The following is a 17,133-nucleotide window of genomic DNA, read 5'->3' on the forward strand; positions in this document are numbered from 1 at the left end:
AGGCTGTCAAATGAGGTGCGTTGGGAGTGGTAGAACAGAGTTACTACATTACCTGAGAGAGGTTGAGGCTGTCATATGAGGTGCGTTGGGAGTGGTAGAACAGAGTTACTACATTACCTGAGAGAGGTTGAGGCTGTCATATGAGGTGCGTTGGGAGTGGTAGAACAGAGTTACTACATTACCTGAGAGAGGTTGAGGCTGTCATATGAGGTGCGTCGGGAGTGGTAGAACAGAGTTACTACATTACCTGAGAGAGTTTGAGGCTGTCATATGAGGTGCGTTCATATGAGGTGCGTCGGGAGTGGTAGAACAGAGTTACTACATTACCTGAGAGAGTTTGAGGCTGTCATATGAGGTGCGTTGGGAGTGGTAGAACAGAGTTACTACATTACCTGAGAGAGGTTGAGGCTGTCATATGAGGTGCGTCGGGAGTGGTAGAACAGAGTTACTACATTACCTGAGAGAGTTTGAGGCTGTCATATGAGGTGCGTCGGGAGTGGTAGAACAGAGTTACTACATTACCTGAGAGAGGTTGAGGCTGTCATATGAGGTGCGTCGGGAGTGGTAGAACAGAGTTACTACATTACCTGAGAGAGGTTGAGGCTGTCATATGAGGTGCGTCGGGAGTGGTAGAACAGAGTTACTACATTACCTGAGAGAGGTTGAGGCTGTCATATGAGGTGCGTCGGGAGTGGTAGAACAGAGTTACTACATTACCTGAGAGAGTTTGAGGCTGTCATATGAGGTGCGTCGGGAGTGGTAGAACAAAGTTACTACATTACCTGAGAGAGTTTGAGTCTGTCATATGAGGTGCGTTGGGAGTGGTAGAACAGAGTTACTACATTACCTGAGAGTTTGAGGCTGTCATATGAGGTGCGTTGGGAGTGGTAGAACAAAGTTACTACATTACCTGAGAGAGTTTGAGTCTGTCATATGAGGTGCGTTGGGAGTGGTAGAACAGAGTTACTACATTACCTGAGAGTTTGAGGCTGTCATATGAGGTGCGTTGGGAGTGGTAGAACAGAACGGAGAGAGGAAAGGAACTGACTGAGGTAAGAACTGCAGCCTGTATTTATTTTGAAATACATCCAATAGATAATGATGTTTATGGAACACAATTGTACTGTGCTTTTGTGAGGCTACATGGGTGTAAAAACTCAGCTAGCCTACTGTGTGTCTGGAGGACAACAGGACAATTCAGAACAACTACAGGTGGTTAACAGATGCCACATCCGGATACTCCTCTAATTTCTCTAAAAATCTGACATCTCTATTCCTTCCCCAGTGAGAGAGAAGTGCCTCTAAAATGAGCCTCTCTGGGGAGAGAGAGGAGGGGGACACTGCCTCTAAAACCAATGGTTTTGAGGAACCGGACAATGACAATGAAGCTAAAAGGTAAGTAACACCCCATTACTCTTAGGGTCATGTATGAAAATGCCCAGTTGACCATTATTTTGATTACCATGGCTAGAAGAAGAGATCTCAGTGACTTTGAAAGAGGGGTCTCAAAGGAGCTTAGGGGGTTTAAAGGGTGTGTGTGTTTATGTGTTTTTTACTAACATTGCAGTCATGCATCTTGTATACTATAGTGTCAACATATTTTACTTTTTAGTGATGTATAATAATTCATACATTGTAGAAAACAGCATTGATTAGGAGAGTGGTGTGTTGTGTTGAAGCCCAATCCAACAGGAGAGACCAGTCTCACCGGTACCCAGCTGTCTGTCCATGAAGAATGACAAGTCTATGGGTCATCCAATAGAGTTCAGAAAAGGAACCATTTCCACTGAACAAAGGTATAAATCAGGGACGTAATGGATGTGAATGTAGTTGACAAACACCTTTATATTTTGTAAATAGAGGAATGCACCAATAGACCTAGAATTACACTAATTTTGTGTTTACGTTTCTTGTCTCCGGCTTCAGATTTTACCCACCTTATTACATCACCATACAGATGCCTCATGCTTTCCCCCTATTGGGTCGTTCCAAAAGAATTCAATCACTTTCTGACTGCACCCCTTTAGATTTGAATGAAACCTTCCGAACGAGTTTGCCCGTAGAAGAAGTGGTCAGAAAGTGACTTTTTGAACCTGAATGCCAAAACATTCGCCATCCTACCATGAGACATCCATGTCTTCATCAATAAAAAAATATAAAATGTTGACTTTGATATCATTTGAAAGCCTACAAACAGGGTTCTGAAACTATTTTATCATTTCTTTAAAAAACATATATATATTTTTTTTTTAACCTTTAACGGAAATGATCTGAAAACACCTGAATTGATTTTTCACATATGTTGTAGCTTAGACCCTATTCTACATTGTCTGAGGTGTTTATGTTGTGCCCAGCATCAGTTGAGACACAGCATTCTCTAGAATACAAGGGTGGGTGTCATTTCAATCATAGAAACAGAAATCATAGAATGGGCCTATACCTTCAGAAAGATGGCCGCCAGTCCATCCACGTCGAATGTCAACTTGAATGGGAATGTCTATTCTATATATTTCTATGAGTTCAATAGGTTTCCTATGATTGACAGTTTAATATAAAACAATGGATACTCAAGTCAACATGCTCTGATGTGTGGACCTCCAACCATCTTTGTGGTACGGTTTGAAAGTACAAATGTTTGTTCATTTATCAGCCAAAATATGACACCCATTCTGTATTTAAGAAGAGAATGCTGTGTCTCAACTGATGGTGGGTACTACACAACCACCTCTGATAATGTACAATAGGGTCTAAGCTACAACATACACTCAGTGACCAGTTTACACCCTGTTCACGAAAATGGTTCTCTCCTACAGACAGTGAGTCACGTGGCTGTGGCTTGCTATATAAAGCAGGCAGACAGGCATTGAGGCTTTCAGTTACTGTTCGATTGAACATTAGAATGGGCAAAACGAGTGACCTAAGTGACTTTGAGCGTGGAGTGATCGTTGGTGCCAGTCACGCCGGTTCCAGTATCTCTGAAACGGCCGGCCTCCTGGGCTTTTCACGCACAACAGTGTCTACGGTTTACCGAGAATGTAGCGACAAACAAAAAACATCCAGTCAGCGTCAGTCCTGTTTCCGAAAACAGCTCGTTGATGAGAGGTTGAAGGAGAATGGCAAGACTCGTGCAAGTTAACAGGCGGGCCACAAACAGCCAAATAACGGCGCAGTACAACAGTGGTGTGCAGAACGGCATCTCGGAACGCACAACTCGTCGGTCCTTGTCACGGATGGGCTATTACGACCACACAGGGTTCCACTCCTATCAGCTAAAAACAAGAAGAAGCGGCTCCAGTGGGCACGCGATCACCAACACTGGACAACTGAGGAGTGGAAAAACATTGCCTGGTCCAACGCATTCCGGCTCCTTTTGTGATGGCAGAGTCAGGATTTGGCATAAGCAGCATGAGTCCATGGCCCCATCCTGCCTGGTGTCAATGGTACAGGCTGGTGGCGGAGGAGTAATGGTGTAGGGATTGTTTTCCTGGCACACGTTAGGTCCCTTGATACCAATTGAGCTATGTTTCCATGCCCCGAAGAATTCAGGCTGTTCTGGAGGCAAAGGGGCGTCCGACGAGGTACTAGATTGGTGTATCTAATAAACTGGCCTCTGAGTGTATATGAACATGAAAATAATCTAAGTTTATGTGTTTTTAGGTAATTAATGTGCAAGGCCCAGGTTGGAATAATATTGTGAAAATGATGATAATGCGATTTTTAGTGTAAGAGCTGTTTGAAAAGCGCCTGAAATTTCTGCCTGTTTGGTCGGAGGGAGTTTTGGCCTTCCATGGTGACATGGGGTAAATTAGTTAATTGACCAATAAGAAAGACGCTTCCAAACCTTTCTGCCGAGAACAGCTAATTTTCAGTTTTCCCCTCCCACCCAAACCACTCCTACACAGCCCTAGCTACATTCTTGCTTGAGAAATTGCTCTTTGCTAAGAAGCTATTTTTGTTTCTTTTGCACCATTTTAATTGAAAGCAATCACAGTAAGGTACGTATTTGTTACCCAGAAATGATTTGATATTGGGATAAAAACAGCTGCATTGGAACTTTAAATGTACAAAAATTAAAATGTTTGAAAGAAATTATAAAATAGTTTGACAACCCTGTTTGTAAGCTTTCAAATGATATCAAACTCAACATTTTATATTTTCCAGTGATGAAGACATGGATGTCTCATGGTAAGGTGGGGTAATGCTAAATGGGTCAACTTTGAGAACCTCTATCTCCTGAATGTTTTGGCATTCAGGTCCAAAAAGTCCCTTTCTGACCACTTCTACAAGGGGCAAACTTGTATGGAAGGTTTCATTCAAATCAAAAGGGGTGCAGTCAGAAAGTGATTGAAATCATGTGGAATGACCCTATTACCACCAGTACTGATATGCTGCAAGTCTTGTCCTTATGTGCTTCTGATAGTGTCCAGCAGGAGAGACCAGTCTCCCCGGCACCCAGCTGTGTGTCCCTAAAGAGTGACAAGTCTATGGGTCATCCAATAGAGTTCAGTAAGGATAAGCAAAGGTGAGAGTTTATGGGGATAGTTGTGTGGGTTAAGTGTATGCGTGTTATTATACATGCCTGCAATGCACTTGGAGTGAAATATTGGGTAGCTACTCATAGATTATCCATTCTGAACCTGGAAAATAACAACTGCATTTTAATCAATTGCATTAAACATATTTTCTGCTTTTACTGACTTACCATCAGCCTTTGCAAAGGTTAGAAAAGTCAAAAACACATGATCAAATCATTGATCAATACATTTTTTTTATATATATCTGTTTCCTTTTTGCTTTTCTCTATGTCTATTTCAGATTCAGGAATAATCTGTGTCTGACTATCAGTGTAGGGGAAGCTGCTCTGAAAATATAGTTGACAAAACTACCAATGACTTCACACTGGAAGAAGTGAAGCAACACTAAAGATACCTCCTTTAAGAAAACGGTGCTTTAGTTAACTAAAGTTACTTTGAAAAGTAGTTCACTATATCCAAACTTCTTCGTGAATAATTATCATATGTAAATCTGAAATGTCATAGACTACAAATTGCAAGAACAGATCACTTTGGGATCATATGTTAACAGAATGTGTCATTTAGCCTATTAAACACACAAACTATGTTTCAAGTGAGAATTGGGCAGGTCTGATGCCAAACAATGAAGGAAATTATTGCCTACTTTTTTTGTTTTTTGCAAACAAATAGTAGTGCAGTTCCACTAGCTAGCCTCAAGGTAAAAAACGTAATGAACTACTGAAAACACAACCTAGATTTGGATTGAGTTCAACTACCACCAAGCTGCTGCAAAATGTAGTTAAATTACTAGTTGAACTACATATAGTCCACTACTCCTCAACACTGCTGACTATATATTGAAGTGCTCTGGTGACTTCTGACAGGGTCCAGCAGGAGACTCCAGACTCATCTGGACCCAGCGGTGTATCCTTCAAAAGTGACAAGTCAATGGGTCATCCACCTGAGTTCAGCCAGGAAGACGTTTCTACTGATCAAAGGTAAGAGTTTATGAGTCTGAGTAACTCAGCAGACCACACCCTCGCTCTCTGTTCCTCTAAGATCTCCAGTCTTCTGTTATGTTATATTCTGTTTACTTCCCAGTGTCCAGTCTCCCCAGAGTCATCAAATGGACCTGTCCTCCATATTGAAGGTAAGCTGACTCTTGCCACATTTTATCCAATCAAAAACTACATGTGAAAAATATAGCTGGGAGCAGCAATGAACAGGGTTTAAAGGATGACAGAAAGGACACAAGATCAGTTGGATAACAAAGCAAGCACTTTGTGTAAATGACTTCAATCTCAGTTGATATACTCCACATTAGTGTTCCAAAATACTTCAATAAACTCTCACAGCTGTAATACACTGACTACGCAAGCAGCAGGACTTCCGGTTTTTCATTTTACATAATAAAATCTCCACTTTTCACTACATTCGGACACAAGGCAGCAAAATGTGATTATACAGATATACTAATCACAATATTTCACATTGTTTGTCTGCATAATTTAAATCTAACATTCATTTGAATAAGTCAAAGTCCACTTGATCAAGAGTTATTGCTCTAGTATCCTATGGTGCCTCTGGTGTCAATGACATTTATAGTGCCACCAACTAGTCTGGTGCAGCCATCTAAGGATGCGGTGAATTTATATTCACACAGCTTCTAAGGACATATACTGTACATAAGGTTTACATACCAAATGGCCCCATGTCCATCGGTTCAGTTCTTATAGCCCTAGTAGCCAACTAATAGGCAGTTGTTGCCCATGATGGAATCATCTAACCCGCTGGCTCCTGAAGCACCCATGAGCTCCCAAGTCTAGAAGTAGTTTAGCTAATGCGTTATCTAGCTAGCATCGCAAATTAGCATTTCGCTAGCTACCAATAAGAAAATGGCAGATATGACTCAAACATGGTCCTGTTTTATTAATTGCAATGGACTGTTAGCAAGCCCTCCTCTGCAACATTGTTATTGGGGCACAGGAATGTTAGATTTGCCTTAAAATGTTAAGTTAATTGTTACTGAAGTTGGTGGTTACTACTGGTTTCAGATCCAAGGTGAGAGAAACTGTCCTCCACATTGTGTTTTGGTAAGGGCTCGGAGTGATGCCACGCACCTGTAGTACCCCTTTTCCTAACCAGGGTGAATTCTGGTTGTCAGGGGTCTAAAGGGGTGGTCTGGGCCATCTAACTAAAATTAAATAACCCCAGGTGTGTTCTCATTCCCTATTCAACTACTCTTAGTATAGCCTGACCCGTTATCTGACCACTACAAGAAAATGTACACCAAGCAATGTCTCAGCTGAGAATTTGTATTAATAATATGTAGGAATAAGAAAAACGTATCTTATACCGTCTGGCTTTCATAGGAGGATCCAAAGTTTAATGACCAATAAAATTAACAAGATATGGTCACTTGCAATAAAATGATTCACTCAACCAATAACCAAAGCTGTTGATTCTCCGGAGGACCTTGAACAGCCCCACAAACCAGGGGCTCAGCTTCTTACAGGGCAGGCGGAGTGGGAGGTTCCTGGTGGAGAGCCAGACACGATCACCAGGATGGAACACGGGAGCCTCAATGTGGTGGTGATCCGCCTATTCCTTCTGGCGGCAGACTGCTCACTGGAGCCTCACTTGGGCATCGTTCCAAACCTCATCTGCGTGCCTGAACCACTCGTCTACCGCAGGAGCTTTGGTCTGGCTCAGAGTCTATGGAGCCAGGCCTGGCTGATAACCAGTACACACTGGAAGGGAGTCTGCCCGGTGGAGGAGTGACACAATGAATTCTGGGCGTACTCCGCCCAGGGAAGGAATCGGGCCCACTCCCCCTGCCGGTCCTGGCAGTGACTTCTCACGAATCTCCCCAGTTCCTGATTCATCCTCTCCCCCTGCCCGTTAGACTCAGGCCTGTACCCGGAAGTGAGGTTGACTGTGACCCCCAGCTTCTCCATGAAGGCTTTCCATACCCGTGATGTGAATTGGGGGCCATGGTCAGAGGCGATGTCATCGCGAAGGCCATAGTTCTGGAAGACCTGCTGGAACAGTGCCTCACCGACCTGGAGAGTGGTAGGGAGACCAGAGAGAGGGATAAAATGGCAGATTTAGAGAATCTGTCCACAACAACCATAATAGTGGTGAAACCATCAGATGGAAGAAGATCAGTAACGAAATCTAAGGACAGATTGGACCAAGGCTGCAGAGGCACAGGAAGAGGGAGGAGTTTCCCTGCTGGAGCGTGTCGGGGGATTTTGTTTGGGCACTTACAGAGCATGAATTGACATAGCGGGCGACGTCCTGTGCCAAGGTGGGCCACCAGTACTTCACAGAGATGGATGAAATAGTGCGGGTAATACCTGGGTGTCCAGCGGCAATCAAGGGATGTGTGTGCCCAGGTCAACAGCTGATCCCTCAGCTCCGTGGGGACTTAGATGTGCTCAGGAGGACAGGTAGCAGGCGCGGGTTCCCTCTCCAAAGCCTGGCGGATGTCCACATCTACGTCCCAAAACACGGGGCCAATGATATGGGAGGACGGAATGGTGTGCTGGAGAGCACTCACAGGACTCTCAACTGACGTAGAACCACAAGGTAAGAGAAAGCAGGTGTACAGACATCCGGGTACCCATGCAGTGATTTTCAACCTCGACCAGGAGATGGTGGGGTCATGACGTTGGAGCCAGTGGAGGCAGAGGTTGCCTTGTGTACGGAAACCCTGGTGATGAGGAAGGTGAGGGTGAGTGGTGCTGTGATGTGCGTGATAGTGCCGGATCTCAATGTCCGTTTATCCAAGGCTTGAACCGGGAAAGGAGAGGAGAATGGGGACGTGGGGATGTTCAGGGAGGAGACAAGGGTCTGGTGGATAAAATTCCCCGCTGCACCGGAGTTCACTAGAGCTGTAGAGACAACACCTGAGGGACAGCCAACCAATGAAATGGAAAACAGCAAGGGTTTGGAGGAAAACAATGATGAAGGAATACTCATGCCTACACTGCAAGACGGATGATCACGGGGCTGTCCCTCTGCCCCAGTGGACTTCGGGTTGGGATGCACCGGACACCGCTGGAGCCAGTGCCCCTCCTGACCGCAATAGAGACACAGCTGTCTCCGGCGACGTCGCTCTACCGGGGCGAGGTGTGTGAACCCTATCTCCACAGGTTCAGGCTCTGCCCCAGGATGGCCAAAAGAGTGGGGTGAGGGACGATGGAGGCGCCGGAACTCCAGAAGAAGGTTGTCCAGGTTGATGGCCATCGCGATGAGCGCATCCTGTGAAAGGTTGTCGTCCCGGCACGCCAACTCCTTCTTCGGAATAAGGTGCGCAGCACCGGCTCATCCCATCCCCTGGAGGCTGCCACAGTCTGGAAGGTGAGGGCATATTCTGCAGCGGTCTGGGCACCCTGCCGGAGTGGGAGTAGTCGCTCACCTCCCTCTCTACCCTCCGGTGGATGGTCGAAGACCACCCTGAACAGAGCCATGAACCCCTCGTAGGAACCCAGCTCCTCCTCTCCTGTCCTCTCTCCCAGACGGCCGTAGCCCACTCCAACGCCCGCCCAGTTAGCAGGGAAATGACCATGGCAAGCCTGCGTTGCCAAGATTGTGCAAAGCTGTTATCAAGGCAAAGGGTGGCTACTTTGAAGAATCTAAAATATTAAATATATTTTGTTTTGATTTAACACTTTTTTTGGTTACTACATGGTTCCATATGTGTTATTTCATAGTTTTGATGTCTTCACTATTATTCTACAATGTAGAAAATAGTAAAGATAAAGAAAAACCCTGGAAAGTGTAGGTGTGTCCAAACTTTTGACCAGGACTGTAAGTTAAGATATGTACCATGGGCCTGCATCACTTATAGGCCAATCGGTGCCATTCTTTTTGACTGAGTTCCTCATGGCGCCTACTTTCTGTGTGACATATTAGAAAACAAGTTATCAATCAATGCTTGAGTTGTTTGACCAAAAATATTCTAAGACTAACAATAGGTTTCATCCCTAATAAAACTAGCAGCACTGAGGTCCTTGAAGCCTGGGTTTGAATACTCCCTGGCAAATCAAAATTTATAACAACAGCTTGGAAAGGCCCATATCATATACCTTTTTTTAAATGATTGTTTCAACAGTTGGTCGAAGCCAACATTATCACTTTTATGAAGAGTGAATTGAAGAGGTTTGAGAGGCTTCTGAGTCCAGACTCTGAGAGTCAGAGAGAAGATGAGGAAGTGGTGGACGGTGAAGATGAGAAGAAGCAGAGGAGTGCCAGAGAGGCGGCTCTAAAGATCACGCTGCACGTCCTGATGAACATGGATCAGAAGGAGCTCGCTGACACACTGGAGAAAAGTAAGTGCTCTATGCTTTAATCTTCAATGCCTCATGGGTCATTCTTGAATTGCAGGGGCATTTGTGTCCCTTGTCTTTTCAACCATGAAAAACACTTTAAAATGACAAATAGGTACGCATCATACATGTTTTTATTGGTATTGAACTGTTTATCCATTGTAAAACTTAATGCAAGTCCTTTATACTGCAAAACTTTGTTTATGCATTGTTTAAAGTACTTGGGGCAAGCAAATTGGCTTCCCCTGTATTGATGAGTAGAGTTGTAGTGACATGTTTTGGGGATTTAGAGATATCTATCTATTATTTTGAATGCTAGAAAGTAAACAAAAGTATTTAACATATTGTATAGATCAATTACATTAAAATCACTCATTACGAAGATATACAAGGACCTTGAGCATTCCAGTGGCAAACCGTTATCGGGGGAGGAGTCTATATTAAAGAAAATTCTTAGCTAATCACACCCTTTCAGTAGGTCATACATTTGAGGATTCCATAGATCATTTGTTGTCTAAATACAGTGTCATTGGTGTTACACAATTTAAATGAAAGGAAATTACATTGTGAGCTAAATAAGTAATCCTATAACTTTAGTAAATTATTTGTTAAGGGTACATTACCTTATATTTTAGCATCTGTGTCCTCCATTTGAGAAAATTCTCAATTACCAAGAATGTGTCATTTGTGTTACTACTCCTACTGGTGGCACAATGTTATCATAATAGAACAATTATTCAAAGTCATTAAGCTGACATATTAGTTGATTTACAATGGGAAGATGTTTTAAATCTAGAAACATTATTTATTCATTATCTTAAATGCCATGCCCAAATGCACCAGCATTTGAAGAATGACCCCCGTGTATGCCCAGAGAGAAATGTCATGGAGAATTTCTGTAAATACACTCTCCCTAATCTACATGCCTATATTTAATTTACCTTCTTTGAGCTATTCTGTTTGCAAAAGCACACAGTGTATAAGAGAGGCCTATACGGTTGTTTGCTTGAAAGTATACACTGTAATACATAGCTGCTTGAAACCCTGAATGTGTCTGTAGTAACATGTTAACATTAATGATATCTAAATTGTCAGGTCTTTTGGGTGACCTTACTGTGTGCCAACTTAGACTCAAGTCCAACATGAAGAGGAGGTGTGAGCGTGTCTTTGAGGGAATAGCAAAACAGGGAAACCCAACCCTTCTCAATAAGATCTACACAGAGCTCTACATCACAGAGGGTGGAAGTGGACAGGTCAATAAGGAACATGAAGTGAGACAGATTGAGACGGCATCTAGACGAGCGTCAACACAAGAGATACCAATCAAGTACAACGACATCTATAAACCCTTACCTGGACAAAACAAATTTATCAGAACAGTGCTGGCAAAGGGAGTCGCTGGCATTGGAAAAACAGTCTCTGTGCAGAAGTTCATTCTAGACTGGGCTGAAGAAAAAGCAAATCATGATGTCCACTTGATATTTTCACTCCCTTTTCGGGAGCTGAATCTGATGAAGAAAAAACACAGCTTGGTTGAACTTCTCAATCACTTCTTCATAGAAACCAAAGAATCAGGGATAACAGACTTTGAAAAGTACAAAGTTCTGTTTGTCTTTGATGGTCTGGATGAGTGTCCACTTCCTCTAGACTTTCAGAATAATGAGAGCTGTTGTGATGTCACAGAGCCAACTTCAGTGGATGTCCTACTGACAAACCTCATCAAGGGAAATCTGCTTCCCTCTTCTCTCCTCTGGATCACCTCTCAACCTGCAGCAGCCAATCAGATCCTTCCTGAATGGGTTGACCGTGTGACAGAAGTACGAGGGTTTAACGACCCACAGAAAGAAGAGTACTTCAGGAAGAGAATCAGTGATGTGAACCTGGCCAACACAATCATAAAGCATTTGAAGTCTTCAAGGAGCATTTACATCATGTGCCACATACCAGTCTTCAGTTGGATTTCAGCCACAGTTCTCGAGGAAATGTTGCGTGAAGCAGAAAGCGGAGATTTGCCCAAGACTCTGACTCAAATGTATACACAATTCCTGGTGTTTCAGACCAAACAGAGTGGTCAGAAGTACCTTGGAGATCTTGCATTGGATCATTATTGGAATAAAACTACCATCCTAGCACTGGGAAAACTGGCTTTTCAGCAGCTGGAAAAAGGCAATCTGATCTTGTATGATGAAGACCTGAGAGAGTGTGGCATTGATGTCACAGAAGCGTCAGTGTACTCAGGAGTGTGCACAGAGATCTTTAGAGAGGAGTTTGGGCTGCACCAGGAGAAGGTCTACTGCTTTGTGCATCTGAGCATTCAAGAGTTTCTGGCAGCTTTATACGTGTTTCTCACATTCAACAATGACACTGTAAATGTAATGTCTGAACAAAAAACAACCAGGAAACCTCAGACAGCCAAAGACACAGCTGTAACAATCCTCTATAAGAGTGCAGTGGACAAGGCCTTACAGAGTGAGAATGGACATTTGGACCTGTTCCTCCGCTTCTTTCTCAGCCTCTCACTGGAGTCCAATCAGACTCTTCTTCGAGGCCTACTGACACAGACAGGAAGCAGTTCAGAGACCAATGAGAAAACAGTCAGATACATCAAGGAGAAGATCAGGGAGAATTCCTCTCCAGAGAGATGCATCAATCTGTTCCACTGTCTGAATGAGCTAAATGACCATTCACTAGTAGAGGAGATCCAAAGCTACGTGAGCTCAGGAAGTCTCTCTAAAGAAGAACTCTCTCCTACACAGTGGTCAGCTCTTCTCTTTGTGTTGCTGACCTCAGAAGAGGAGCTGGATGTGTTTGACCTGAAGAAGTACATCAGATCAGATGAAGTGAGGCTGCTGCCAGTGGTCAAGGCTTCCAGAACAGCTCTGTAAGTACTTTAAATTCAAACTTTCGTCATCAGACAGAACACTAATATACACAAAGATATGGGTTGATTTCTTAACACATAGTGGTCTTTTTTCTTCTTAAGGCTGAATGGATGTAACCTCACAGAGAAATGCTGTGAGTCGTTGGCCTCAGTTCTCAGCTCAGACTCCTCACACCTGAGAGAGCTGGACCTGAGTGACAATGACCTGCAGGATTCAGGAATGGAGCTGCTCTCTGCTGGACTGAAGAACCCACTCTGTCCACTGGAGAAACTCAAGTAAACAGTAAATCCCGAAATCGGGTCAAATTGTATGAAATAAAGTTTCAAGAGCTGTTCATAAAGTTTATGATGACCCCATATGAATTTCAATCACTCTTACTTTCTCTTCAGGCTGAAGCAATGTAACATCAAAAACAGTAAAGCATTGGCTTCAGTTTTCTGCTCAAACTCAAGTCTGATAGAGCTGGACCTGAGTGACAATGACCTGCAGGATTCAGGAGTGATACAACTCTCTGTTGGACTGGGGAATCCAAGTTGTAAACTAAAGATACTTAGGTTAGTCTTTCACACTGTGTTTATTATCTAACCCTACTGTTGACCCTACCCTAACTGTACCCCGTACAGTTAATATTCTGAGATTATGTACACGTACTTTCTCAAAAAATGATAATATCATACTAATTATTCCAGACTAATCTGGTAGACTTATTTATTGGACATGTAGATGACATGAGTGTATATTTCTCTGAGAGTGAGATGTCTCTTTCTGCAGGCTGTCATTCTGTGGAGTCACAGAGGAAGGTTGTGCTTTTCTAGCTTCAGCTGTCAGCTCAAATCCCTCCCACCTGAGAGAGTTGGACCTGAGCTACAATAACCCTGGAGACTCAGGGAAACTGCTCTCTTCTCTACTGGAGGATCCACACTATAAACTGCAGACACTCAGGTAAAAACATTAACATTGGTTATTATTTCCCATCAAAAAAACAAGTCCTTGATTCTAACTGTCTGTTCTTCTGCTGTTCTTCCAGTGTGGACCATGATTCAGAGTGCTGGTTAAAATCAGCACTGAGAAAATGTAAGTCTCAATACCATTCGGAATCAGAGTAAAATTACTGTTGTTTAATGTTTCCCAGGGATAACATTTATTTGGAATATACGAGATTATACTTGTTACCAATACTATATGATCTAAATAAACTTGAAATAAAAGTACACAACGATGCCAAACTATTCTCTTGATGTGTTATGTATCATCAGATGCCTGTGAGCTCACACCAGACCTCACCACCATACACCCTCAACTGTACCTGACTCAGGGGAACAGGAAGGTGGTGCATGACTCCAAAGGACATCAGAAAAACTATCCTGAGCACCCAGAGAGGTTTGACCAGTGGACTCAGATGCTGTGTAGAGAGCCTCTTTCTGGGCGCTGCTACTGGGAGGCAGAGTGGGAGGGTTATGGGGCTTATGTAGGGCTGACATATAGAAAACTTGTTAGGAAAGGAGGGAATAATGACTGTGTGATTGGCTACAATGACATGTCCTGGAGTTTGTACTGCAATGACAAGTCCTATGATGCCTTTCATAACATAAAGAGCACCCCCATGATTTAACCGTCCTCCAGCTCCCGCAGAGTAGGAGTGTATCTGGATTGGCAAGGTGCTACCCTGTCCTTCTACAGTGTTTCCTCTGACACACTGACCCACCTGCACACATTCCACGCCACATTCACTGAGCCACTTTATGTGGTGCTATGGCCTTGGCTTGACTCAGCTATTACCCTGTGCAGAGTAAGACAGTTCTGAGTCCTCAGGCAAGCCACCTCCTCCTCCAGCACACATATTCTAGTCCTGTTTATACCTGGAGCTATAACATAGCTTAGTCCTGATCTTGTCCACATTCTGATTGTGCCCACATTTTTAGACAGTTGTAGACAATCAAAAAACACATGATCTGATTGTGATCAGATCTTCCTTCCCACCTCCGGAGGCAGTCAGGCACCCATTGTGTCTGAATATCTTTACAAGTGTAGATGGATCTGGACAGTAAAACTATTTAAATCATCATCATCCCACCCTCTCAATCAGCCCCCCCTTTCGAAGGCCCTCGGATCAACCCCCCCCCCCCCAAAACATTATAAATAACCTAATGAACTCAGTCGGGTTCTCAACTTACTGTCGAACAGTAGAATACAAAAGAGGCAATTTCAAAATAATTTGCATACAAGAAGGGACGAGGAAATATGGTCCCAATGCCGACACAGTGGACGGATGAGACACATTTTAATACCATGTGTAGATGCAGATCTGACAAAGTGGGCACAATCTGAAAGTGGACAAGGACTTGTTGGAACATGGACACAGCCTGACTTCAGGACTCTAAATCAGTGGGAGTCATTTTTTCCCTCTGTGTTTTTAGTGTAAATAGCCTTAAGAAATGCTGCAGGAAAAATATAAATGTTTAGTAATTTGTAATTGTTATTATGTTATTGTGGTTTGTACATCTGTTTGTCTTTCTGCCCTTTGAAATGTGTTATCCAACATGTTAATGTATGGTGTGAGTAGCCTTATTAGAAAACAAAATAGAATTGATCTATAAGTGCATTGCTTCATGTTTTTATTTAACATTTTTATCTCTCTGGGGATCAGTTCCAGTGTACTCTGCAGAGTGGGTTCATGTCCCCGTCCCCTCTCTGTAGTGTTCTGGAACTTGTTTAGACAACGACTTCAACATCAACTGTTAGCCTGTAATGCTCAAATCAGTTTGGTTAATGATTGATCGTTGAGGGAAAATATAAAAAATGTATGTGATGATCAGTCTGAAAATGAACGAGTTGTTATTGTTGAGCAACACCAGGAGGACGCCATCTTAGTTCAAACAGTCATGTTTATTGCCTCAGTGCATTTCCAGTAGAAAACACAGCAACAGTGTGTTCCAGAGTCAGGTGACGTCAGTGTGAGGTGAGGGAAGTGAGCCAACAGTAGGACTCCAACCGTCTGAGGATAAATAACCAGTCCTCCCAACCTCAGACAGCTAACGCTTTGGCCACATAAGATGATGTCGTGCTTCACATACAGAGTACTCAATCAGAATACATACCTGTACATCGTTCATTTGGTGTAAACAGTTACATTTATAATGTGAAAGTTCATCCTTCTTCCATAAATGTGGAGTGTGTGTGTGTGTGTGTGTGTGTGTGTGTGTGTGTGTGTGTATACTTGTGTGTGTAATCTGGGGTATGTGATAGATTATAATAGGATGTAGTTAGTACAGGCCAGGACCCACTGCCTTATTACCGTGATATGTAACAACTACAGCGCCTTTAGATTACATTCACCTTACAGCAGCACTGACATCAACCTGTGTGTGTGTGTGTGTGTATGTGTGTGCGTGTATGTGTGTGTGTGTGTGTGTGTTAGAGAGCAAAACATAAACTTGAGCTGTTTTTAAATGGAAAAACATCAACACAGGAAGTTCCACCTCTCAGCACAGGAAGTGCCTGTATACAGTACTCATCGCCACGCCAAGAGAACTCCCAACATACAACATGTAACCATAGAGATAATAAAACAGTATTATATTAATGATAACAGTAAAGATGATAAAAACCAAAAGCGCTAAATGTTAATTTTGGTGGCATCTGGAGGGTACCAGTGTGTACAGGCTCTAGTTCCCTTAATAAATCCTTCATTACTTGAATCAGATGTGTTAATGCTGGGCTGGACCTGAACCCTGCCCATCCAGTAGCTCTCCAGGACCAGGGTTAGTTCATTGACTCAGTGTTCCGTTGCAGCTTACAACGTGCGACCCATTCTGAACTTTAACCTTCACACAAGTGCCAGGTAGAGGGGGCAGAAGGACTGGGGGAGGGGGGAGTAAGATACATCCCACTTTAGGCAGGTGTGTAGATTTGGTACTGGGGGGTCTTATACGTGTACATAGAATGGGTAGAACAGACCCATGTTCTAAAATCCACATGTTCCATCCCTTATTGCGGCACAATAAACTTTACCATTGCTGAATGTGTGGAACACTGAAAGAGGCACCGCATTCAGCGAGATGTGATAAGCATCAATTAAACATTCAATATTAAATATGGTATCATACATTCAATATTAAATATGGTATCAAACATTCAATATTAAATATGGTATCAAACATTCAATATTAAATATGGTATCAAACATTCAATATTAAATATGGTATCATACATTCAATATTAAATATGGTATCATACATTCAATATTAAATATGGTATCATACATTCAATATTAAATATGGTATCATACATTCAATATTAAATATGGTATCATACATTCAATATTAAATATGGTATCATATATTCAATATTAAATATGGTATCATACATTCAATATTAAATATGGTATCATATATTCAATATTAA

At 42.8% G+C, this 17,133-nt stretch overlaps 2 protein-coding genes across 3 annotated transcripts in view; one reads left to right on the forward strand and one right to left on the reverse strand.

The window, feature by feature from the left end:
• Nucleotides 1–4,859: 4,859 nt before the first annotated feature.
• LOC115180977 (NACHT, LRR and PYD domains-containing protein 12-like) lies at nucleotides 4,860–15,328 on the forward strand. Of its 2 annotated transcripts, XM_029743075.1 has the most exons (10): nucleotides 4,860–4,945; nucleotides 5,399–5,512; nucleotides 5,616–5,664; nucleotides 9,634–9,850; nucleotides 10,943–12,728; nucleotides 12,831–13,004; nucleotides 13,119–13,283; nucleotides 13,501–13,671; nucleotides 13,757–13,803; nucleotides 13,986–15,328. In XM_029743075.1, the coding sequence occupies exons 2-10, from the start codon at nucleotides 5,463–5,465 to the stop codon at nucleotides 14,339–14,341; spliced, it is 3,015 nt and encodes a 1,004-aa protein (XP_029598935.1). In that variant the 5' UTR covers nucleotides 4,860–4,945; nucleotides 5,399–5,462; the 3' UTR covers nucleotides 14,342–15,328. The 2 variants fall into 2 exon arrangements, with proteins under 2 accessions (XP_029598935.1, XP_029598936.1); XM_029743076.1 differs by lacking the exons at nucleotides 4,860–4,945; nucleotides 5,399–5,512; nucleotides 5,616–5,664 and having other exon boundaries at nucleotides 9,763–9,850; nucleotides 10,977–12,728.
• Nucleotides 15,329–15,596: 268 nt separating this feature from the next.
• LOC115181002 (transmembrane protein 245) overlaps nucleotides 15,597–17,133 on the reverse strand; it is a gene marked incomplete at its 5' end in the record, with an annotated part of 19,266 nt that continues 17,729 nt past the window's right edge. The window contains one exon of the mRNA XM_029743111.1: nucleotides 15,597–17,133. This exon is cut by the window's right edge and continues 628 nt beyond it.

Source organism: Salmo trutta, unplaced genomic scaffold, assembly GCF_901001165.1.
Source record: "Salmo trutta unplaced genomic scaffold, fSalTru1.1, whole genome shotgun sequence".
Lineage (NCBI taxonomy): Eukaryota > Metazoa > Chordata > Actinopteri > Salmoniformes > Salmonidae > Salmo > Salmo trutta.

Excerpts from the sequence above, each read along its gene's own strand:
- LOC115180977 (XM_029743075.1), top strand. The coding sequence starts at position 5,463 with ATGGGTCATCCACCTGAGTTCAGCCAGGAAGACGTTTCTACTGATCAA. Across the intron at positions 12,729-12,830 it reads AAGGCTTCCAGAACAGCTCT|GCTGAATGGATGTAACCTCA; the intron begins GTAAGTACTTTA and ends TTTCTTCTTAAG. Across the intron at positions 13,005-13,118 it reads TGTCCACTGGAGAAACTCAA|GCTGAAGCAATGTAACATCA; the intron begins GTAAACAGTAAA and ends CTTTCTCTTCAG.